The 26,809-nt window shown below is 33.5% G+C and overlaps 1 protein-coding gene across 1 annotated transcript in view; it reads left to right on the forward strand.

Annotated features, from left to right (window-relative positions):
* Nucleotides 1–8,318, forward strand: part of Abcb7 (ATP binding cassette subfamily B member 7) — a 104,406-nt gene extending 96,088 nt beyond the window's left edge. The window contains exon 16 of the mRNA XM_027922961.3: nucleotides 5,069–8,318. Within this exon, the coding sequence (XP_027778762.1) occupies nucleotides 5,069–5,284 (216 nt within the window). The 3' untranslated portion in view covers nucleotides 5,285–8,318. The remainder of the gene's footprint in view (nucleotides 1–5,068) is intronic.
* Nucleotides 8,319–26,809: the final 18,491 nt, after the last annotated feature.

Here is a 26,809-nt window from a genome sequence, read left to right on the forward strand (position 1 = left end):
CACCCCACCCCGCAGCCTGGTGTTTAATCCTTCCCAACCTAAGCAAGGAGCAGGAAAGTTTCTTATCAGGACATCTCTAGACACAAGAAAACCACCAAATACATTAGCAATGAAGGTAAAATTAACTGGAAATTAAAACATACCAAAGGATCAAACCATATCCCTCATATCACTTGCTCCAGGAATTTTGCCACAGTTGTTTATTTCTGCCATCACTGTTCCTTTCCTCATCAGCAGATAATTGGAGTATTCTGAATAAACAAAGGTAGCCCCAGAAATAAAAGATGTACATTTGGGGACCCCAACAAAATGGGCTAGTTGCCCATCCTGATCAGCTCTTAATGCTCTATTATTAAATATCAGTGGATAATAAAGGAAGACCTCTAAAACAAACAGAAAAAAGGAACACAGTAGAAAATGTAAACAGCACAGAGAGTGTAAGAAACTTTAAAATATAATATCTCTAGAGGTCATGGAAAATATAGCATTTCTAAAATAAGAGCAAATGCTGTTAAGAAAAGTAAAGGAAACTTATGTGGCATGATTTCTAAGGTAGATTGTTAAAAGGGAAAAAAAGTAGGCTTCAAAAGAGTACATAGTATATAGTATGACACCTTTTGCAAGGAGGATGAAGTAAAAAGAATATATGTATATGTGCTTATATTTGGAAAAAGAAACTCAGAAGGAAGCAATTGGCTACATACAGGATGGGAACGGAAAAGGGTGATAACAGATAGGGAAGAGAATGTGACTTTCCTGAGTATACTTTTTTATATTGGTTTTACTTTTGAACCATATTGGTATTTTTGTTTATTCAAAAATAAAATTAAATCAACAAGGATGGGGGGAAATTGAATATAAGCAGAAAGCAGCAAAACTACGTATAAAATTGATAACCACATAGAATACAAATAGAATTAGGGCTAGGATTGTGGCTCAGTGGTAGAGTGCTTGCCTAGCACATGTGAGGCACTGAGTTGGATCCTCAACACCACATAAGAAAGAAAAGAAAGATAAATACTGTGTCATGTACACTAAAGTATTTTAAAAATAGAATTAATCCAAATGACTTTACAGCATATTACTCCAATTAAATATACTCTCAGTGGAGTATATTATAAGTATAAAAAGAACTAAAGAAAATTTATTCTTTATTAAATTTGTTGTTGGTTAGTATTATGAGGATAGGAGCCATTTGGAAACTATTTTTTATCTGAGACTGAGCATATGAGTATATGTGTTGATGGTGTTAGGAATAGATATCTCACTTTGAAGAATAAAGATACAAATATGCAATGGTCAAAAAAAGGAAGACTCTCATAATGTTATATTGGAGTGGAATTATCAGTGTGAATTTATGATATTTAAACAATATTCAGATTTTTTGTGGAAAAGGCCTAGAAGCAATGAAAACCTAGTAGCGATGAGTGTTACTGGCACACAGATTTTGGCCACTTAATACTGCATCTCATTAAAAGGAACCAAGATTCCTTGGAGAAATAGTTGATTACAAGTGGGGGTAGGGAAATTAGTGAAAACACAAGGACACAGGAACCATTTTGAATGGGCCAAATTTGGGATAATTAGAGCATAAAAAAGAATAATGACACTAATGAATTGTAACACACTGAGTAGAAAACTAATCCCTGAATCCGTAATAATACTTCTAAAACAAAAAGTGCCAAGGGGAAAGGGAAAGCTGTTCTTTAAGAATGTCAGCTAACACATGTAAAAGAAATGATAAATGTAGAAAATTTTACAACTACCATTGTAATAATTGATTCACTTAAGGATCATCACTGGTTGCTGAAACATGATGAGAAGCTATTGGGGAACAGAATATTCACAGATTTTGAACATATAACCTATATATAACTTATTAGTTACAAAGAGAAAAAGTACCTTTAAAGAGAGAAATCTCACCAGACTCTGTGGCACACACCTGTAATCCCAGACATTTGAAAGGCTGAATAAAGCAAGGAGGATTGCAAGTTTGAGGCCAGCCTAGGAAGCTTAGTAAGAAGACCTTATCTGGAAATTTTAAAAATTAAAAATAACAAGGGCTAGGGATGTAATTCAGTGGTAGAGCACCCCTGGGTTTAATCCTTGGTGTACTGCAAAAAAAGACTTTTTAAAATAAAATATTAAAAAGAGCCAGGGGTATGGCTTATTGATAAAGCATCTTGGGACTTCAGTTACCAAGTAGTACAATGAGAGAGGGAAATCTGGTAGACATCCTTAATCAAGTGATCAAATTTAATATCAATAATGGAAAAATTGACCTCATATACCTCCTGATGTGATGCACTGAAGGTACATCATCACATATTTCTTACAAAAATGTTTAGCTTGGATCTTTATTTTTTAGCTTAGATATAATAATTAAGAACAACTAGATAGCACAAACTGAAAGGCATTGAAGAAAAAGCAGGACTAAACATTTTAAATATGCCAGTGACTGTTCTCTCTCCCCCCCCACACACACACACTCACACACACACACACACACGGAAGCTGTTATGAAGTCAATGTGTTGATCCTGATTTGTTCTTAGAAAAAAAATAAACATTTTTGGGAGAAATTGATGAAGTTTGAATATGAATTTTATATTAGAGTATCATATCATTGCTGAATTTCCTAGGTATGATACAATTATATTCCCATCAGTAAGTAAAATGTCCTTATTTTTAGGAGATACATGCTAATGAAATATTTAGGGGTAAATTATAATGATGTCTACAACTCATTCTCAATTTGGTTTGACAAAAAAAAATATATATATATATTTAGAAAGTGTGTAAAGTGAGCTATGTGGTAGTACACACCTATAATCCCAGGAATTTAGCAAGGCCCTAAGCAACTGTGAGACCTGTCTCAAAATAGAAAATAAAAAGGACTGGGGATTTGACTCAGTGATTAAGCACCCTGGTACCAAAATAAATAAATAAAAACTTGTAATGTGACATAAAGCAAATGTTGAAATAACAGTTGTTAAACTAGGAGAAGCATATATAAATATTCATTGTATAACTTGCAACATTTAAAAAATTTAAAAATAGAGATGGTAAGTAAGTAAATAAATAAATAGATAGATAGATAGATACCCAGAGAACAAGAGCTTTTGGAAATGAGAAATATCATTGTTGAAATAATGCCAAGGATAATTATGAATGTAATATACTCCACTATTGTCATGTAAGAAATAAATAAATAATGCCAAGGAAATATCCAAAGGATAGAGCAAAAATAGTGAAAATAAAAGTGAGAAAAGAAAGAATTAGTCAAAGAGGCCCAACATCTGACTAATGGTAGTTTTTTAAAAACATTTTGTATCAAGATATAGCATTTCTTCTCCATAATTAAAATTAAAAAGATATAAAAATTAGTATCCAAAAATTAAATAAGAGGCTTTTTGTATATACTATGTTTATATGCCATATTAAATTAAGGAGAAAATTTTAAAAAATCTAGCATCTCCAAAACATACTTTTTAAAAATGTAGTTAAAGGAAACCATTTTAATATATCACTATATTTCTTTCCCAATGAATGTTTTATGTGTATATTCATATACATGTTTTCCCATATTCTTTTTTATTGGTTCTTTTTAGTTATATATGACAGTAGACTCTATTTTGATATAATTATATAAACATGGAATATATCTTATTCTAATTAGGACCCCATTCTATAATGGTGGATTCACTGTGGTGTGTTCATATATGTACATAGGAAAATTAGGTCAGATTTAATCCACTGACTAGTGATAGTTCTAAAATGAGAGAATAAGAAAATTATCAAAGAAATAATACTCAAAGAATGTCCAGAAGTTCAGAGCAAGAGTTTCCAGATTGAAAGTGCCTGCCAAGCATCCACTACAATGAATGAGAAGCAAAGAAAAACCCATACCATGGTGCTTTATAAAACTCCAGAATTGAGGCTACAGAAAATAATCTAAAAGCTCTGAGTGGTAGAAGAAATTGAACTAATACATTGCCTCATATAGTTGATTATGAGGAAAATAGTGATCAAAAGGGTTTTATAATTCAATAACAAACTTTGGAGAGATTTCCAATAGTTACCAAAAATTAAGCAAATGGAAAAATAAAGCAGTCACCAAGTCTAGGAAGAAAAAAAACATGCAAAAATACCTACTTGGTGCAACAGGAGATATTTACATAGTCATAATAAAGTAAGCACTAAACTAAAATTTGAAATATTGCTGATGTTATTTGAAGAGTGAAAAATGGGACATTGGGAATGTGGGAAAATATAAGAGTGATGAATCTCCATCTTCCACAACACTCACACTCTCTCTCTCCCTCCCTCCCTCTCTCTCTCTCTCTCTCTCTCTCTCACACACACACACACACACACACACACACGCACACGGACGTACGTAAATACAGAACTCAGACTTGAGCACAGACAAATTTTAGTTATTTTGCTTAGGGGTGTATTTGTAAAGGTCCTATTACCAGGAGTACCAGTAAAAGTGACAAAGTTCCTTTTGTCTCCCAAAACGTTTAACAGACAAATTAATTGAAGATCAGAGTTTGGAATCTATATCAAATATATGCAATGCTAAGTTTAATAGCCATTGTTAACAAAAAAAATAGCCACTGGAAAAAGTAAAACTTTATTTTTATGAAATTTTTTCTATTACATGAAATCTTTATTTCAAGTTACACATAAGGCTTTTAGAATATTAATTTTAGATCCTTGTATAAATAACAGTGGTTTGGGTTTGAATATTTACTGATTATAGAAAATATTACCTTCTTAAATTTTTAGACTTCCCTTTCTGCCCTGAAAAATAAAACATTAAACACTTATAGTATTGGGAGTTTCATGATGTATTGTTTATTCACTGGAACTGATAGGTCAACACTGAAGATAGCATTTTTACCTCAATTTCTCCTACTTATTCTATAAATGAGGAAGTAGGAGAAGTATTCTAATGAATGCAAGTCCTTCAAATCTTTCATTACAAATTATCATATACTTTTAGGGTTTTTTTTGCTAGTTTGATGACCTTTTTCTGTGTTTCTCTTGTGTTTGCTTATTAGGGAAAGGTAGCTGAACGTGGTACCCATTATGGCTTGCTTGCTAACTCTGGCAGTATTTACTCAGAAATGTGGCATACTCAGAGCAGCCGTGTGCAGAACCATGATAACCTCAAATGGGGTGCAAAGAAAGAAAACATGTCCAAAGAGGAGGAAAGGAAGAAACTACAAGAAGAAATTGTCAACAGTGTCAAAGGCTGTGGAAACTGTTCCTGCTAAGTCACATGAGACTTTTTCTTTTCTTTCATTTTGTTTTGCTTTGTTTTGGACTACCCTTCAAGTACAATTCTGCCCTGAAAGCAGAAATGTTTAAATTAAAACAAAAGTCATACATTCCCATTTTCTATAATTATTCTTTTAGATAAGATTTGTTGAAAGGGGGATTTGAGTTACATCTTTCCCAGTCTATTTTGTGCTATCTGTATTTAACCATGAATTATTTTCTTGTTACTGCCCTGGTTATAGTCATCACACAATTTTTGTACTTTGGCTTTACCCCATTACCCTTTTGAGACCCAGTATGCATTTAACATCCATAACCAGATGAATCGGATAAGTTTCCAAACTTTTGTAGTTTTTCAAGGCTCCTTTATGCTGACAATTTGACAAAAGACAACTTAGTGTCTTTTTCTCAAAATTAAACAGACTATAATATGAATTTATTGTTCTTCCTCATTTTCCCTCCAATTAAAATACTTCATTAATGTGAAAATTGGATCTTAAACATAAAGTAAGAGCTTTTCAGAAATAGACATGCATTTATGGTTTAAATGTCTTACCTGATAGATAACTATACTTAACTGTTTTAAGTATTTCCAGCTATGTACTTTTTGGAAGAAAACCTTAATATACATGCATATACATGACCTTTGGTATGTAGGAAAGGATTCCTATAAATGCATGTGTGCGCACATGATGACAAATATTCATTAGATGACCATCATTCTTATCTATGTTGACATTTCAGAATTACTTTATCATAGGTATTATTTTACTTTTTTAGTAATTTAATGAGTTCCTTTAAGTCTGACATGACAGTTAACCCAAACACTAAATCAGTTTTTAACTGGGGGTAGGGGGAACATGTTTTTCTTACTAGAAATAATTATTAAAATAATTATATGTTTCACATAGAAAGTTCCTCTCTTAAGCTGGGCATGGTGGTACACACCTATAGTACTAGCTACTTGGGAAGCTGAGGTAGTAAGATTACTTGTGCCCAGAAGTTCAAGGTCAGCCTAGACAACATAGCAAGACCCTATCTCTTACAATTAATAAAGAAAAGAAAGTTCTCTCTTCTTCAGTATGAATTTGCTTTAATTTGTTTGATAGCAATTATTCAGTTTGAAAAACTGTTTCTCATGAATGGCTACATAACCATGTATAATAAGGTTTTATTTCTCAGGAAAGTACTTATTTTATTGGTTTATAGTTCTGATGTGTTTTAAGTGATAATTTAGTATGAGAGTGATTATTATTTCTTCTTTTATACTGTGGATACTATGGATAAATGTAAACTTATCTACTTTAGGCTATTTGATAAGGAACCTGAGGCCAGTATTTCATAGTCAGTTTTTGATACCAGAGTAAGTGATGCAGGATCTTGGGTTTTAAAGTTGAAATGAACACTGAGTTGTGTAATCAGTAGATTGGCTTTCTGTGGGTTTTTTTTTTTTTTTTTTGTGGACATTTTTTTACTCTGAAGCCAAATAGCAATAGCTATTCTGAAAGTAAAAGAAGCCCTTCCTTTGAATAAATCAGCTACATTACTGGAAATGTGGTTTAAAAATCTAGAGAGAAATTTTTCATCTCTGTTAATTCTTTCTATACATTTCCAGTGATGCTGGTGGAAAAGATTTAGCGTAGTTGCATAAACAAGCAGGTAAGATTGAAGTAATCATTAGTAATAATTCCTTTCGAAGTATGAATAGCAGTGTCCAGAGCAAATTATTTTGTGATATGGGGATGATTTAGTCCAAGAGGGTAGGAATATTTTCAGAGTGGAGATAATTTACCCACTAAAAGATTGCTAAGCTATTTTCTTTTCATATGATTGCAGGTGGTCCCTAGGCCACTGTGGTCATTAACCAGTATTTTCAGTTAATAAAAACTTAAATTACCTGGAAAACACAATTATTATAGAGGCCATAACTAAATCTTAAAGACATTTCTCTTAAAACCACATTATATTAAGGTTGTTCTATACAGGGAAATAATAGACAGATTAAGATGAAAGAAAAGCTTCCTAGGATGATTCACTCAGAAAATACCAAGAAAAAGGGTATTTAATTATAATGTACTAATTTTACATTGCAATATTACATACTTACACAAAAGGATAATGTGGATAAATTTTTAAATCAGCATTGCAACAATGCTTTTTTAATGTGTTGGGATGAATAAGCTGCAGTTTTGAAGTTTGAGCTCTAAAAAAGGAATAAGGTGATAGCGTTTTATTTCTTATATCCCTTTATTTTAAAGACTGAAAATTTTACATTCTGAGGGAATCCCAATTTACAGAAATTAACTTGAAACCAAGGTAATTTGGGATCATAAAAACTGGGCCAGATGCTTTACTGAAGGTTCTTAACATGGAAATATCTTGGTGAGCATATGGACTCATTTGGAAGTTTTTTGAACAGCTCAAGTGTAAGGGTCATTTGTCAGAATCAGAAAGAGGCCTTAGCTTTTGGACATGAACAAGCCCAAGATATGCGTTTACTGTTCTTCTGCAGGGATTTGCACCTTTTCTATACCTTAAGATGAATACTTTGTGTTTCCCTTCGATGTTGATAAAACTTGGTTTGTGAAGATGGCTATTGTAAGAATATGTTTTGCTTTAAAGGCAAGATATTTAAAGATTGTATGATTCCCTATTTCTAGATCACTTTGTCCATACTGCCATCTTGCTCCTCTCCTTCTTGCTGAATATGTCAGCACTTTTGTCAATATGTATTCATATTTCTCTTACCTTGCAGCTTTATTACAGACTATTTTGTTGTGAACTAGTAATTGAAAGCATTTAAATGTATTTGCAGTTGCAGTTTTCTTAAATTATAGAAAGTTCCTTCTTTGAGTATATAGATTCTGAATGTAAAATGTATAATACATCACAATATTAAATCAAATAAGCTGGTTAAAACTGGTTAAGACAAAACAACTCAACCAAGGAAACCCTTACCACAGTTTTATTGTTTATATCAACATGTGTAGAAAATCATTACTAAATAAACATTGTCTTTGTGACTAGAAATGGGTGATTGAAGCAACTCTTTTCTGCAATAACTAGGGAAAATTGATATTTTGTCATTTACACACTCAAAATAAATACAGATAATTAATAGATACTCTGTGAGTATGGCCTTATAGCCTTATGCAGAAAGTGAAAATTTGGCATTGTTTCAGAGAGAAAGTGATTGTTTGCAGAGCTCATAATGGGGGTAAAATGGTAGCAAATTATAGTGATTTCATTAAGCATTAAGCTGTCATATTTTTGATGACTAATCAGTGAAAGGCCCCTGCTTTCTCAGTTGCCTCCAGTTTATCAATTCTGATGATTAGGAAGGAAACCTTTGGGTGGAGAAATGTGTTGTCTGCAAACTGTGCATTAAACCAGCATTTTGATTAGCAAGGTAGAGTTGGAAATGAAGTATGTGTTCGAATTTAAAACAGATTAGAACGTTTTTGGTTAAAAACTAGTGTATTGTTTCAGTATTTCCTGTTCTCACACAGCTACAGTGGAATGTTTACCAATGATGACTTATTCCACTTCTACTTCATAAAATCATAGGATTTTAGACTTGGAAGAAATTAAAGGGTCATTTAATTCAGGGCTCTCGTTCTACACATGAGGAACTTGAACTTCAAGAGGAGACACTGAGCTTGCTAGAGGCCAAGTTTGGATAAAAGCCTTGATTCCTGATACCCAGTTTGTTCCTTCTTATGCTGTATCACCTTTCTACTCACAAGTTTTATTAAAGAATAATCGAAGGGCAGGATTTCCAGAGTGAAGTAAAGAGCTCAGTAGGCACTCAACAAAGCAACAATTTAACTGACAAAAAATTATTTTAGAAAAAGCAGTCATTTAAAAGCTTCTAAAAATTGTCCTCAGGGCATACAAGAAGTGCCCTTAGATATTCATTCATTCAACACAATCCATTAAGAACAACTTGAGGACTGATCTGCTCCATGTCCTCCATGTCACTAGGCCCGTGTTACCTGAGTACATTGCTTTGGAAACTCTACCTCAATTCTGAGCAGGTAAAGATATAAAAATAATAGAGTGAATATTACTCCCTCTTCCCCCAGCTCCCAGTCTAAGGCTACATTTTTACCCTGGCAGGGGTATCTGCCACGCTGTCCCTTCCTCCTTAGGTTGTACCTTAGTCTGTTTCTTGTTGCTATAACAAAATACATGAGACTGAGTATAAAGAATAGAAGTTTATTTGGCTTACCATCATCTGGTAAACACCTGTTGGCTACATAACATTTTGGAGGGCATCATATGAGGAGACAGAACAAGCATGTTAGCTCAGTTCTCTTTTCCTCATCTTATAAAGTCACTGATACCGTCATGGGAGCCCCACTCTCATGATTTCATCTCCATTTACCTCCTAGTCTCTAAATACCATTTAACATATGAGTTTGGGATTGCATTTCTAACATATAGTCTTGGAAGGCACATTCAAACCATAGCAGAGTGGAATCTCTATTCCATGCACAGGCTGACAGTAATGAGGTCTTAATTTTTTTCTTCCCCAGCTTGCTCATAGGTTGGAGGTTTCATTCAAAAAGAGGGAACTGGTAAATACTAGCTACTTCCATCCCACATCATTGACAGTACAATAAAATAATAAATAAAAAAATAAAAAGCATTCACAGACAACAGTAAAATGTATTGCCAATAACTTGCAATAAATACAAAGGAAATACAGTAGTTGTTTCACTCCAGAAAAAGTTGGTCTTGACTTCAGCTGCTATTCAGTGGTGCAGAGACTCCACCCAAGAGGAAAAGCATGAGGTGAGGGCACAAAACTCCTTGGCTCTGCCTGGGAGAACTGACTTCATTTGGAACAGAGCATGGAGAACTCTTATCTCTTAAGGGCATTGTTAAAATCAATGGGGATCTTGGTTAAAAGCAATAGGAGTAGCTAGTACAAACAAAATGCAGAGCAGGCAAAAGTTTAATAGAAATTTAAAAGGGGACCAAAAAAAAGCCCTCATGGAGCAGTTAACTGTAGGGATTGAAAAGCCTATGTGTATGTGCTGGGCTGTATCCACTCAGGATAATCAGAGCATAATGTGGGACAGACTTGAAAGAATTTCCCCATACATGCAGACCCGTTGACATGGCAGAAGTTTCATTGGCAAAAGGAGCTTAAGCACAACTTTGACCAAACACTGAGTGAACAATTAAGTTATGGTTACCTGAAGGTGACTTCTAGGAACTTAAAAATAAAATTGCATGCATCTTTGTCAATCTGGAATACTTACTTTCTAATGTTGTTCTCTCTCTCAGAACAAATCAGTGAAGAAAACCCTAAGCTACCAGTCCCTGGTAAACATGAGTCAAAAGTAAACTCCTTGAACTATTGATTTTACCCTCTAAGTACATAGACATCCAATGATAGAAGGTAAGACTCTTACTGGCCATAAGTGCCTATACCAACCCAGTGACAACCCCTAGATAGATGAACTAAAAAGACAAAGATAACATCACACTACATAGTACCAAGGAAATATGCTAGTAAATTACAAATCTCCCAGCAGAAGAGGATCAGTATCCAAAATTGCAATGTCCAATTTAGAATAAAAAAAATCACAAGGCATACAAGAAAACAGGAAAGTGATCCAAACACAGGAAGAAAAGCAAGCAATAAACATTACCTTTGTAGGGCCCGAAATGATGTATGTAGGAAACAAAAGTTTTTCAACAAAGTACATACATCTCCATCCATCCAAAAGGAAATTCTGGAGTTGGAAGTACAATAACTGAAATAGAAAATTGACCACATGTGCTCAATAGTACATTTGAGCTGACAGGAAAAAATCTGTGAATTTACACAAAGATCAGTATAAATTATGCAGTCTGAAAGACATTTAAAAAATAAAGAACAAATGACCTCAGAGAAATATGGGACACAATTAAGCATATGAACATAGGCATTGTTGGAGTACCAGGCAGAGGGTAAAGCACAGGGGAAAAAATTCCAGAGATGATTGAAAACAAATTTATTGAAAAAATATTAATTGACACATTTAAGGAGCTCAACGAACACCAACTAGGACATAGATCCACACTCAGACATGTCATACTCAAATGTTGCAAGCTAAAGTCAAGGAAAAAAATCTTGAAAGCAGTAAAAGTGGTTCATCACACAAGGAAACTTTAATATAGTTAACAGGTGAAAGTTTTCATCAGAAACAATGAAGGCCAGAAAATAGAGTAATGACATCTTCAAATTGCTGAAATAGTCAAACAATATTATTATATTCAGCAAAACTGTCATTTAAAAATTAAGATGAAATAAAAAGCATTCACAGACAACAGTAAAATGTATTGCCAATAACTTGCAATAAATACAAAGGAAATTCTTAAAGGCATAAAAATAGGAAAAGAAGAACTTAAATTATCACTATTTGCGGATGATATGATACTATATCTAACAGACCCAAAAGGTCTACAAAGAAACTACTAGAGCTAATAAATGAATTCAGCAAAGTGGCAGGATATAAAATCAACACACATAAATCAAAGGCATTCCTGTATATCAGCGACAAATCTTCTGAAATGGAAATGAGGACAACCACCCCATTCACAATATCCTCAAAAAAAATAAAATACTTGGGAATCAACCTAACAAAAGAGGTGAAAGATTTATACAATGAAAACTACAGAACCCTAAAGAGAGAAATAGAAGATCTTAGAAGATGGAAAAATATACCCTGTTCATGGATAGGCAGAACTAACATCATCAAAATGGCGATATTACCCAAAGTTCTCTATAGGTTTAATGCAATGCCAATCAAAATCCCAATGGCATTTCTTGTAGAAATAGATAAAGCAATCATGAAATTCATATGGAAAAACAAAAGACCCAGAATAGCAAAAGCAATTCTAAGCAGGAAGTGTGAATCAGGCGGTATAGCGATACCAGATTTCAAACTGTACTACAGAGCAATAGTAACAAAAACAGCATGGTACTGGTACCAAAACAGGTGGGTGGACCAATTTTACAGAATAGAGGACACAGAGACCAATCCACAAAATTACAACTTTCTTATATTTGATAAAGGGGCTAAAAGCATGCAATGGAGGAAGGATAGCATCTTCAACAAATGGTGCTGGGAAAACTGGAAATCCATATGCAACAGAATGAAGCTGAACCCCTTTCTCTCGCCATGCACAAAAGTTAACTCAAAATGGATCAAAGAGCTTGATATCAAATCAGAGACTCTGCATCTGATAGAAGAAAAAGTTGGCTCCGATCTACATATTGTGGGGTCGGGCTCCAAATTCCTTAATAGGACACCCATAGCCCAAGAGTTAATAACAAGAATCAACAAATGGGACTTACTTAAACTAAAAAGTTTTTTCTCAGCAAGAGAAACAATAAGAGAGGTAAATAGGGAGCCTACATCATGGGAACAAATTTTTACACTTCAGATAGAGCCCTAATATCCAGAGTATACAAAGAACTCAAAAAATTAAACAATAAGAAAACAAATAACCCAATCAACAAATGGGCCAAGGACCTGAACAGACACTTCTCAGAGGAGGATATACAATCAATCAACAAGTACATGAAAAAATGCTCATCATCTCTAGCAGTCAGAGAAACGCAAATCAAAACCACCCTAAGATACCATCCCACTCCAGTAAGATTGGCAGCCATTATGAAGTCAAACAATAACAAGTGCTGGCGAGGATGTGGGGAAAAGGGTACACTTGTACATTGCTGGTGGGACTGCAAATTGGTGCAGCCAATTTGGAAAGCAGTATGGAGATTCCTGGGAAAGCTGGGAATGGAACCACCATTTGACCCAGCTATTGCCCTTCTCGGACTATTCCCTGAAGACCTTAAAATAGCGTACTATAGGGATACTGCCACATCAATGTTCATAGCAGCACAATTCACAATAGCTAGACTGTGGAACCAACCTAGATGCCCCTCAATAGATGAATGGATAAAAAAAATGTGGCATTTATACACAATGGAGTATTACACAGCACTAAAAAATGACAAAATCATGGAATTTGCAGAGAAATGGATGGGTAGAGCAGATTATGCTAAGTGAAGCTAGCCAACCCCTAAAAAAACAAATGTCAAATGTCTTCTTTGATATAAGGAGAGCAACTAAGAACAGAGCAGGGAGGAAGAGCATGAGGAAAAGATTAACATTAAACAGAGATGAGTGGTGGGAGGGAAAGGGAGAGAGAAGGGAAATTGCATGGAAATGGAAGGAGATCCTCATTGTTACACAAAATTACATATAAGAGGTTGTGAGGGGAAAGGGGGAAAAAAACAACAAGGGAAAGAATCAAATAACAGCAGATGGGGTAAAGAGAGAAGATGGAGGAGGGAGGGGAGGGGGGATAGTAGGGGATAGGAAAGGTAGCAGAATACAACAGTCACTAATATGGCATTATGTAAAAACGTGGATGTGTAACCGATGTGATTCTGCAATTTGTATTTGGGGTAAAAATGGGAGTTCATAACCCACGTGAATCAAATGTATGAAAGATGATATGTCATGAGCTTTGTAATGTTTTGAACAACCAATAAAAAAAAAAGAAATTCTTCAGGCAACAAGCAAGTGACCCCAGACAGTAATTCAAATCCACAAGAAAAAAACAAGGAGTAACTGTAAAGGCAATCATGTAGATATTTACAGAAGACAGTATAATTGCATGTTTCCTTTCCTTTCTTTTCTTAATTGGCTTATAAAGCAACTGCACAAAACAATATGTATATTATTATTTAGTTGGGGGTGGAAACAAAGCTGTCTTGGAATAATAAATGATACCAGATGATATCTCCAATCCATAGACACAGAAGAAGAGGGGCAAAAACATTATGTAAGGTTATAATATCACAAGTTCTTTGCAAAGGATGTTCCCACCTCACAGCTTTTTTTTTTTACAAAAAAATTAATGATTATTATAGCATTATTGTTGAGTTTTGTAACATATAGATTTGATATGTATAATGATAATAATATAAAAATGGAATGGTGGAAAGGAAATATAAAGGAATAAAATTTCTATATTTCGCTGAAATTAATCAGTATAAATATGAAGTAAGTTCTGATGAGTTAGAACGTATATTGTAAACCCTAGAACAACCACTAAGATAATAACTAGAAAAATATTTAAAATACCATTAAAGGGAACCACATGTTAAAAAAATTCCATGTAATACAAAGGAATGCAATAAAGAAGGGATAGAAAGAAACACGAGACATATAGAAAAATCAAAATAGAAGATGTATATAGATGTGTATCCAACCATATTAATGATAACATTAAATATTAATTCAGCAATCAAAAGGCACAGATTGTCAGGTTGGATTTTAAAAAAGGTTCAGCTATAGTAGTCTGTGGGAGATGCTATTTATATTTAAAGATACAAATAGTTGAAAGTAAACAGATAGGGTAAGAAGATACTCCATGCAAACACCAATCATAGGAGTTGGAGTAGCTGTATTAATATCAGATAAACTTTAAAACAAAAATTACTAGAAATAAACAGGATATTTAATAGTGACTAGAAGGTTCCATCCATCAGAAAGATATAACAACTTTTAACATGTGCCTAAGATCAAAATAGACCAAACACTAATAAAATTGAAGAGAGATGGGCAATTCAACAATAACAGAAAATTCAAAGCCCTACTTTGAATAATGGAAAGAATACCTAAATTTAAAATCATTGAAAGTATACAAAGGATGTTCTGTGATGACAATAAGAATGAAATTACAAATCAAAACAGAAGGAAACTTTGAGACTTCAGAAATACTTGGAAATTAAACAATGTACTTTAAATATAGGTTGAAGAAGAAATCACAAGGGAGAAATAGGAAAATATGTGGAGATTAATAAAAATGAAAGCATAACAAAATCATATGAAATGTAGCCAGAGCTCTTATAAATACATCTATGTTTTCTAAAAAGTATCTCAAATCAATAACCTAACCTTCCACCTTAAGAAACTAGAAGAGCAAACTAAACCCAAAGCAAGCAGTAATAAATAAATTTTTGGAATGGAGCCACTATTTGACCCAGTCATTCCACTCCTAGGTCTATACCCAAAGGACTTAAAATCAGCATACTGCACTACTGCAGCTACATCAATGTTTACAGAAGCTCAATGCACTATAGCTAAACCAACCTACGTGTCCTTCAACAGATGAATGGATAAAGAAACTTATATGTATACACAATAGAATGTTACTCAGCCTTAAAGAACAGTGAAATCATGGTGTTTGCAAGTAAATGGATGAAAATGGAGAATATTATGCTAAGCGAAATAAGCCAATCCCAAAGAACCAAAGGGTTAATGTTTTCTCAAATGTTTCAAGCTAGAGTCAAGGAAAAAAATCTTGAAAGCAATAAAAATGGTTCATCACACAAGGAAACTTTAATATGGTTAACAGGTGAAAGTTGTGGATGCTAATTCACAATGGGGCGGGGGCGAGGGGAGTTAAGGTATATTGGACTAGACAGGGGAGTGAAGGGAGGGGAGGGGGCATGGGAGTAGGAATGATAGTAGAATGAATTGGACATTATTATCCTATGTGCATATATGATTATATGACTTGTGTAACTCTACATCATGTACATCCAAATGCGTAAGAAGTTACACTCCATTTATGCAGATATTTTCAACAAAATACTTTGAGAGTCCTACAACATTTTAAAAGGATTGTACAGCATGACTAAGTGGGGTTTATCCCAGAAAAGCAAAGTTAACTTAGTATAAAAAATCAATGTAATAAATTATTTTAAAAGAATGGTAGAAACTATATGATAATTTCAATAAATTCAGAAAAAGCACTTGACAAAATGCAATGACGTCCTTTTATGATAAAAATCTTTAATAGGGCTAGGGTTGTAGCTCAGTGGTAGAGTGCTTGCCTTGCAAGCATAAGGTACTGGGTTCAGTCCTTAGCATCATGTAAAAAAAATAAACAAAAATAAAGATATTGTGTCCCTCTACAACTAAAAAAAAATTTTTTAAATCTTTAATAAACCCACATAGAAGACACTTTCTCAACCTGACAAAGAAGGGGCATCACTATCAATCTTACAGAAGTAAAAAAAAAAAATCTAATGAATACTATGACTACACCGAACCCATGCATCAATACTTAATGGTGAAAAAAACAAATACTGAACTCCTAAGTCAGGAATGGGAAAAGAATATTTGCTCTTACCATTTCTATTCAATATTTTCCTGAATGTCCTAAGCCAGGTCAATTGGAGAATAAAAACAAACTTAGAGGACACTGACTTTCTAATTGCAAAACTTATTCCAAAGGCACAGTAATCAAGATATATGTGGTAAGGGCAAAGAATAGAAATGTATATCAGTGGAATAGAATTTAGAGTTCGGTTATAAATGCTTACATTTAGAGTGAGTTGATAAGATTACTGAGCTCATTCAATAAAGAAAGAACATTTTCTTCAACAAAGAGTCCCAGGACAACTATATATCTACTTGCAAGAAATTGAAGATGGACTGTATGCCATATATAAAAATGAATTCAACATGATCATGAGCCTAAATGTAAGAGCTCAAACAACATAAAATCTTAAAATATGGAAGTAAATCTTCATGACCTGGAGTCATGCAATGGTTTCTTGGATTTGACACCAATATCACAAGAGAAAATCATCAAAATTAACAACTTTTGTGCTTCAAATGATACTGTTAAGAAAGTAAAGTCAACCCTTAGAATGGGAGAAAATAATATATCCCATAGGGAGCTGTATCCAGAATGTATAAAGAATATGTAATTATTACTCAAGAATAATAAAAAGTTTAATAACCCAGTAAAAAGGAGGAAGATCTAAATAGGAATTCTCCAAAGAAGACATACAAATGGCCAATAAGCACTTAAAAAGATGCTCAACCTCATTAACCATTAAGGAAATGCAACTCAAACCAATTGGTACCACTCACACACACTAGGGATGGCTCTAATCAGAAAGACACATAATATGGACATGGATAATAATGTGGAAATGTGGAGAAATTGGAACCTTTATGCATTAGTGGTGGGAACATAAAAGTGGTGCAATTGTTTTTGAAAACAAACTGTTCCTCCAAAATTTAAATATAGAGTTACTATATAACACAGACGTTTCACTCCTAGGTATATCATTTGATAATAGAAAAGAATTAAGCTGTATATATGCTATATCATTGCTTAACCTTGTAAACATGCTCAATCAAAGGAACTAGTTACAAAAATCTATGCATTGTATACTTCTGTTCCTGAACCTGCAAAAAGAGGCAGAAGGTAGATTAGTGCTTGCCTAGGGCTGGGGAATGGGGAGGGAGTGTGTTGTGGAGGATTGGGGAGTTACTGCTAATTGGCATGGTGTAGGTATGTGGACAATAGCCTGTGTTGCCATGCTTTTCATGGAAAAAATATGTTTTGTACATATCCAGACACGGTGGTATGTTGCTAGTATTTCTGTATACTAAGAACTCATGTCATTGAAGTAAGAAATTGGAATCCTCAAGCAGTTTTTCTTCTAGTTTTAATTATAGGAGTCTCCAGCTGCTATTTCCAAAAGTTCATTTACCGTGCTTAAAATATTTTTAATGATGATGATTTAAAAAAAAGAAAAGAAAAATTTCTACAGATGCTGCCCTTAACTGTAGTCATGAAAAATGAAGAACAAACCCATCTTCCATGAGTAATATCAGGTTGTCTTTAAAGATGAGGGGCTGCATAAATGAGAATGTTATTGTAAATAACATATGAGAATGTTATTGTGAGAATGTTATTGTAAAGACTATAATCAATAATTTCATAATTGTATAGAATATAACAGTAGGAGGAAATCTAAGATGGATTAGTCTAGGGATCAACAAACTTTTCCTGTAATGGTACAGATAGTCGATATTGAGACATTGTTGGCCAAATGGTCTTTGTCAAAACTACTTGACTCTGCCTTTGTAGTGCAGATGCAACCCATAAATAATACATAAATGAATGAAAGTGGTTGTGTTCCAATAAAACTTTACTTATAAAAGCATCTTCAGCACCTTCCATTCCCCACATTTCTGTTTAGGTAATTGAGGCACATAGAGAGACATGTGTCTAGTTCAGTCAAGTTCACAAAGCCTATCAATTGCAGAACTAGGACTAGAGCTCAATTCAGTCCTCTTTTTCACTATGCCATGTTTAAGCAGTCAGAATAGAGGTTTGTTCTCAATAATCTGATCCCATTTCCCCAATTTAAATTTGTCATTCCTTTCAGTCTATTGAAGTAATTGAAATGTATAATAAATGTTTTTTTCTGTCTTGGTCACTTTGTACTGATTCTTAAAAATATATAAATTGAGTTTAGTAGCACATTATATAGCATTATATATTTTTTTTGATATGTATTTAAAGAATTAGGGGCTGGGGATGTGGCTCAAGCGGTAGCGTGCTCGCCTGGCATGCGCGGGGCGCTGGGTTCCATCCTCAGCACCACATAAAAATAAAATAAAGATGTTGTGTCCACAGAAAACTAAAAAATAAATATTAAAAAATTCTCTCTCTCTCTCTCTCTCTCTCTCTCTCTCTCAAAGAAAAAGAAAAGAATGAATATCACATTCCTCTCAGGGAATTTATAGTATAATAGCGAGTATTAATTTTAGAGTGTTTTGAAAGCCAAAACAGCACAAGTCCAGATAACCAGCACAAATAGGAAAAAAATGAATTTGTAACCCAAAGAGCTGTCATAGAACTCTAGCTTTTCCACTGGCTGATTGTAATATCTAATTCCTTAAGCTGACCTAGCTGCAGTTCCCTCCTCTATAAAATGGAGATAATAAACCTTTTTTCATAGAATTCTAGTGAGATTTAAATGAGACAATTAATGTGAGATTACTTGTAAATTGTGATGTACTATGCATATGAAAGAACTCATTGTTTCCTAGCTAATGAGGAAACAGAGGCCTAATTTTGTGCTGTCTCTACCCTTCCACAAGGTTTGGAGAGGTAGGCAGAAGTAGTCACAGGTAATTTTCTGAGTTGACATGAATGAATGCAGCTGCAAAAGGAAGAAGTGTTTTGTATGAATTTGTGGAATTTATGTACCAGAGTGTGCTAAAAACTGGAAAATACAGAGTAGATGCTGTTGATATATAGACTAAAAATAGCAATTAGTTTGACAAGATTGTTAATTCAACTAAGGCCATTTGACCCCTCCTAAATTATTTATAAAAGTGATTCTTCATTTATTCAAAGCAATTCTCCTTATGAACATGGCAGTTACCATCTACAGAAATTGCAGGTAATGGATGGTAATCATTTTTTACTTTATTGTACTCAAAAGAGGAGGCTATGATTTGGAGATGGTTTTATTGTGTCTCCTTGAAAGGTCCATATAATTGGAGTCTTAGGTCCCAGGGTGGTGATATTGGGAAGTGTAGTGGAACCTTTAAGAGGAGGGCTTTGTGGGGAGTCTTTAGGTCACTTAGGGCATGAGGTAGTTCTCAGGAGTGGATTGTTGTAAAAGGAACAAGCCCAGCCCTCCAGATCTCTTTGTTTCCTAGATCCAGAAACAAGCTGCTTGCTCCTGCATGGACTTCATCATTACCATCTACTATGATGTGATACAGCCCTCATAGGAGCTGAGCCAAAGCAGGTACCATGCCCTTGAACCTCCAAAACTTTGAGTTAAATAAATCTTTTCTCTTTATAAGGTCAGCAGTCTCAAGTATTTCATTGTAGTAATGAAAGCTGAAAATATAGACATTTAACAAGAAAACATATTGAGCTTTAAGTATTAAAAGAAAAATAGTATGTTTGTACTGTCCTATCATAGGTTGAATCTTGTCAAAGCATTCAGGTGTCATACTAAGGTAGTAGTCCCCTCTTCTGTCACCCCTTAAAATTAGAGCCATATAAGGCATTCCCAGGCATTCCTTAACTGACATCAAGTTAATATAGCATATGTTGTTTACCTGTTGTAAATGAACCTATATATTGCCATTACATGTTACTTATACACAACATTAATATCTTTGTACTTCAAATATGTAAGAAGCCTGATTTCCTCCCTGTTTTTGCCTAATCAAATTTAATCTCTGAAGGTGATTTTTCCTATTTTCATTTAATATTTAGTTCTCAGAACATATTCTGATCGCCTTTCTATCTAAAGCCAATCCAAATACATAATGTCTATTAAATAGTCCATAGTCCTGAATTTCTAATTTTTTTCACATTTGTCCTCCTTAATCTATCATATAAATTTTCTGTCCATACATGTTCTCTTCTTTTGTTAATATTTTTAATGCAACACCTTGAACACATTTTACAATAATAACTGGTACTAAAAAAATGAATTATCAACTCATGTCATGGTCAAGACTTCTCAGAGATACATGAAATCTGTAAATTATTATTAAATCCCATTTCACTTTCTTATCTAACAATCAAATTAATTAACATAAGAAAAATGACTACTTCCCTTTTCACTCTTATATCTCACTTTAGCTCATTGATAAGAGGGGGTGAGGAGCAAAATGACCAAAGTTCTGAAATCTAGAGGAAGAAGAAAGTTTAGGTGTTCTTAATCTTGGAATCAGATTTCCAGCTATGAAATAATGAGGAATTGACTAAGTGAACCCTTAGTTGAACCAGTTGGTTTCTCAGCTGATTTCCCCTCCTGATAAAACTCCAGTAGTAAGGGTTTCTTAAGCAGATACAAACATTTTTTGTTCCAAATATGGTAGAATAATGCTCAGCTTGGGGCTGAGCAATTAGGAAAATGCAAAGAACAGCTTTCCAGATTTACTGATGAATGTCCTTTTCAAAACTGATATTTCAGCTTAATTTTGGTTTCTCTAAGTTCCTGGCCATTCCTCATGCTCTGTCTCTGTTAAGGAAAAAAAGAGAAGAACTAAAAGTATAATAATATATTAAAGAAAAACCTTTCTAGTAATTTCAAATGGTTATGCCTGAATATCTAAGAAGCTTACCACACTCCTCTTAATATTTTAAGATTACAGAAAATGCATTAATTTATCACATAACCTATAGCTCAGAGTACAACTAGTTTGTGTAGTCTATCACATCCTCCAGTGTGGCCATTCAAATTTAATGTTTGAAATTATAGGTAGTGTTCTAAGAAGTGATAATTAACATCTATCTCTTAAAAGTAATTGTGCAATTAAACATGGTGGTGCACTCCTGTAATCCCAGCAACTTCAAAGACTGAGGCAGAGAATCACAAATTCAAGGCCAGTCTCAGCAACTTCATGAGACCCTGTCTCAAAAAATAAAAATGCCTGGGGATGTAGCTCAATGATAAAGTGTCTCTGGGTTCAGTTCTCAGTACCAAATAGTGCAAGGTAAGTTCCATATTAATTTATTGGCTCTAACACAGATATGCTAGAGATTTCTAATAAATTCTTTCTGATTGAAAGAAGTTTTCAGACCCTGGTAACTAGGGTTCATGTGAAGTATTTCTAAGTAATATCACTCATTCAATAAAAACATGGAGGAAAATGTGATAACAGACACATGGACACTATGGTCATGTGACTATGGAGGCAGAGATTGAGGTTATGCCTTCATAAACCAGGAAACGCCTGGGGCTACCAAGAAGCTGAAAGAGACAAGAAGGGATCCTGCCCCTAGAAGGATCGTGATCTTACCAACACCTTAATTTTGGACTTCTAGTCTCCAGAATGATAAAATGGAGGTCCAGAGTGATTGAGCAACAAGCACAGTCAGCCATCTAACACTAAGTGGAATCAAGATCCGATACCCATCTCAGCTAATCAATGGATCTGAGTTTTGTGGGAGTCAAAGGGTGATTCTCAGCTCCTTCAACCATGGCTACATATCTGAAGAACCCAGGGAGAATGAAGAACCTCAGTCTAATGGGTGACAATTTACAAGGATTTGGTCAGGATCTGAGCAGAAACCACTTGCAGATTCTGTTTTCATTCGATTCAGAGGACATCATACTATAAAGCTTAATTAGGTTACATAATGATGAGGGTAAGAGATCATCAGTTAAAATGGGTGATCTAATGTCTTCCCTTGGACTTTATTACATTTAATATTTTGATCCAGTCACTTGTCTATACAATTTAGCTCTCCTAAGACAATAAAGCCCAAAACAACCAAGACAAAATGACTGACTTTCCAAATGTTAGCTTAAATCTGTTTTCACAAATTCTCTTACTAAAACTATGTGGAGCTACTTCTCCATATCTGGCCTCATAGCATTTTAATGTTCAGTAAAAGAATTAAAATAAGGTTCATTATCATACTATGTATTTGTGGAAGGTAAGAAATTTATAATAAGATTTACACTTGCCAAGTAGCCTAATTAATCCTACCTTATCCTCTTCTATGTTCAGGTTTGAATATGGCTGTGCTAATCAAGCCTGTGGAACTTGTTTTTATCAGCTGGGGAAATTTCCCAGCAATTCTTAGCCAATTAGGAGCCAGAGGAACAAAATTATGAAAAAAAAATCCTTAAAACCATTGAAAGTGAAATGTATTTGCTTTCATCAACATTCTGAATCAGGAATAACTGATATACATATATACTCAATACATCCAATAACTATTTTAACACTATGCAAATTGCATTTCAAAGTAACTGATAAATAGCAGTTTCTCAAAGACTTTATATCTGCATTCTATCCTTCTGGCCTTTGTTCTGTTTAATAGATTTGCAGCAATGCTTTTAGTTTTAAGAGAATTTTTATCCTTTGGAAAAACTTTGAAGGCATTAATGAATATTTTGCTACATGTCTCATGGTTCCCCACTGATTAGAAACACTTATTTGTATTTAAAGCCATTAGACTCTCACAAGAAATCTGAAGAGATCTCAATATATCAACAAAGTAAAAGATATTAATCAAAGAAAAAGAGAATAATGATATCTCATAAAGCAGCAATATATTTTTATAAAGCTTACTAACTATATACTTCCTAACCCATAGAAAAGGAGTCATGCTCATAAAGGTCAATGAGTGGCAATGCAATTGTATCCAAATATCAACTAATAGTAAATGTGAAAGCATTAGGATAAGATCCATTAAAAATAAGAAAAGACAAGAAAATAAAGTCAATACTTAAAATTATAGTTTCTTGCCCAAAGTGTCATTCAATTAATCACACTTCCAGACTTCTTTATTTCTCATATATCACAGAGTTTTCATTTATATAAATGAATATTATACTCTAGAATGATGTTTTGAAGAAGATTGTAGGATCTCAGTCTCTAGAAATTATAAATAATTGAACTGACATCCTTCTCTCATAAGTATTTTAAGCAACATGATATAGCAGAGACTTTTAGGAGTTAACATCTTGAATTTACTTTCAATGTTAGAAATTAAACTAAATGATATATGCTAAAGCCCATTAAAGCTTAACAAGTTTTGTTTTTTTTAATGTGAGGACTGCTCTGTTTCTGGTAGAGGAAATATTGCTTCTTCTGAAGGGAAACCTCTTCTCAGGGTCTTAGAAGTTATCAGAAAGAACTTTTGTGTTTGTTTTATAAGTGATAATAGAGCCAGACTGTGGCAAAAAAAAATATCCCATTAAGTCACTTGTGTGAATATTATGTGTAGGAATGCTTACATTCCAGGTTTTCTTTTTTGTTCATGTCAGAATAAACATTCTTTGACTTTTTAAAAAGACTGTTTTCCTAGTTTTACACTAGATATTGTTTTTAGTTCATTGCAATATAATATCATTAAAAATAGAAATTAGAAATTTTAATTGTTCATGACACTTAGAAACATTTTTCTTTCTTTCTTTTCTTTTTTTTTTTTTTTTGTGTGTGTGTGTGTGTGTGTGTGTGCTGGGGATCAAACCCAAGGCCTTGTGCATGTGAGGCAAGCACTCTACCAACTGAGCTATATCCCCAGCCCATAGGAACATTTTTTCTGTAGATTATTTTTCTGTTCTAGAAACCAGTTTGGCAGATGAAAAAAAGAAAATATGGAACCCTATATATTGCATTGGGAGGAAAAATGTGCCATCATTGAGTGTCCATTGAAGGGTCTAGTGTTGGAAGTCTAGATCATGGGTTCTCAGGGTATGATTTGGGTGGTTCCTAATACCTTTTTAGTGTCTGTGAGGTCAAACAGTTTTCATAATTATACCAAGATGTTATTTCTTTTTTACTCTCATTATTTGATGAGTATACAGTGGCATTTTGTATACGTGATATATGATGACAGCATTATTCTGGCAGTTGATGCCTGAATTCTAGAATTTTGTTTTTTATTGTTTTTTTTAAATATTTATTTTGTTAGTTGTACTTGGACACACTATCTTTATTTTATTTATTTATTTATTTATTAGTTTTAGGTGGATACAATATCTTTATTTTACATTTATGTGGTGCTGAGAATCAAACCCAGTGCCTCACGCATGCTAGGCAAGCATGCTACCATTTAAGCCACATCCCCAGCCCAATTTTTAATTTATTTTTATGTAGTGCTGAGGATTGAACCTAGGGCCTCACACTTGCTAGGCGAGTGCTCTACTGCTGAGCCACAACCCCAGCCCTATACTAGAATTTTGTAAGGGTAGTAACTTTATAAATATGGATAAATATACATACACACAAAACCAGTTATTTGTTCTCATGATTTCTATTTTCTTACTAGCTGTCTCTAATTCTGCCTGCTATAATCTTTTAACCTCCTTATTATTCACTAAAGCACTATTTTAAAATTGTAGAATTTCCCACATGCCTATGTGGAAATACAAGAAGTAAGTGTACTTTTCTTGTATTGTTTTGCCATAATATTTTTAAATTTTTCAAAACTTCTAAATGTTTACATTTATCTTAAACTACTTCAGAATTTCATAATATTTTACACTAACATAAATTTTACTTATAATAATTTTCTTATTTTTAGAGTTGGGTCATTGTTTTACAAAAGGAGGACTAGAAGAATCACATTGCCAATGTACAGCTGTAACCAACCACCTCTAAATATGCTGAAATTGTTTTTAATCTCAAAACTGACATATCTGAATAGAATTCTTTAACTCAAGAAAGAGAGGATTATATGTTAAGAAACTAAGCACAAATGCAAATTAAAATATGACAAAACTATCTTTTCTCAGCTTTATAGATATTAACTTACTCTAGTATTGATTATGAAACAGAACATTTTCATATAGTATTTGATGCTAGTTAAATAGTGACATCATTTTGAGATTAATCATTCATTATTCATAGAGAAAAGAGTTGACAGTTTTAAATATAGATGGAAAAACATGAAGCCAAAATTATTTATTACAGCTTTATCAACTACAAATAAAGCCAACAAAGCAACTTATGGGTAAATTATCATAAATTGCCTAGAAAAACACACCTAAGTAACTAAAAGACTTGACATTGCTGAATGAATGCCTACTGAATGAAAAGTCAGTAGAAGAAATCATGGCACTGTCATTTTCCAATGATACAATAACATCTAATTAAGCATTTAGCTATAAATGTGAAAAATGATTCATCCAGAGAACTATACTTTTGCCTTACAAATGGAAAAAGATCTATTAATGTGGTTGAAGTTGTTGTGACTACTTGAAAATAAATGCAAGTGTTACTGAAACATGCAAAGTGTTGAATAACTTTTTTGAACCTCATGGTTTATCCTGGAACAACTGTGTTAACATTTACATTGATGGTACAAAAATAGTGGTAAGTAAAATTGCTGGTCCTTTAGTCAAGACAGTTGCACAATGTTGTATTATGAGCCATGCATTATTCACCATTATGTACTTATGCTAAAATTTTAAAAATTGATTGTTTTATTTAAGAATACCATTGATAAAGCAATAAAATTTATTAAATCTTGACCTTTCAGTGAACTTTTAAAATGTTTTGTGTGATGAAATTGGAAGTACATATAAACTACTTCTGCTGCATATTGCAATATGATAATTGTCTCAAAGAAAAGTGTGGGGTGGGTTTTTTTGGGGGGGATTTTTAGTCTTTTTGGTTTTTTCATGGAACACCATTTTCATTTGAAAAGAGGATTAACTGAAAAAATGTGACTATTCAGATTTAAGTATTCTACAAATTTTTTCTCAAAAATAATGAAGTGTGTGTATGTCACTTCAAGGAAAATAGTGAATAGTATTTGTTACCAATGATAAAAATTTGAGCCTTTAGGGAAAAAAGATTAGAAATTTTTAAATCTTGAATCCTACCACCGTTAGCCTGACAGCTTCCCAACACTTAGTGACATTTCTGAAGAGGCCAGTGGTGATAGAAACTGTGACATTTTGGATATTTTATAATTGAATACATCAACATTTGGAAGATCTGCATAAATCAGTGAACCAGTGTTTTCCATATAGCCAATGTATGTTATTACAAAATCACACATGAGGAAAAGATCCATTCAAGGTACATGATTGCCCCATGGATTTTATTGTAAACAAATCTGAAAATTTGCTGACATTGTGTTAGATTCTACATTGCAAACTTTAGAAACTACCACTTGTCAAGTTTGTTATAGAA

This window comes from Marmota flaviventris, chromosome X (assembly GCF_047511675.1).
Source record: "Marmota flaviventris isolate mMarFla1 chromosome X, mMarFla1.hap1, whole genome shotgun sequence".
NCBI classification, from domain to species: domain Eukaryota; kingdom Metazoa; phylum Chordata; class Mammalia; order Rodentia; family Sciuridae; genus Marmota; species Marmota flaviventris.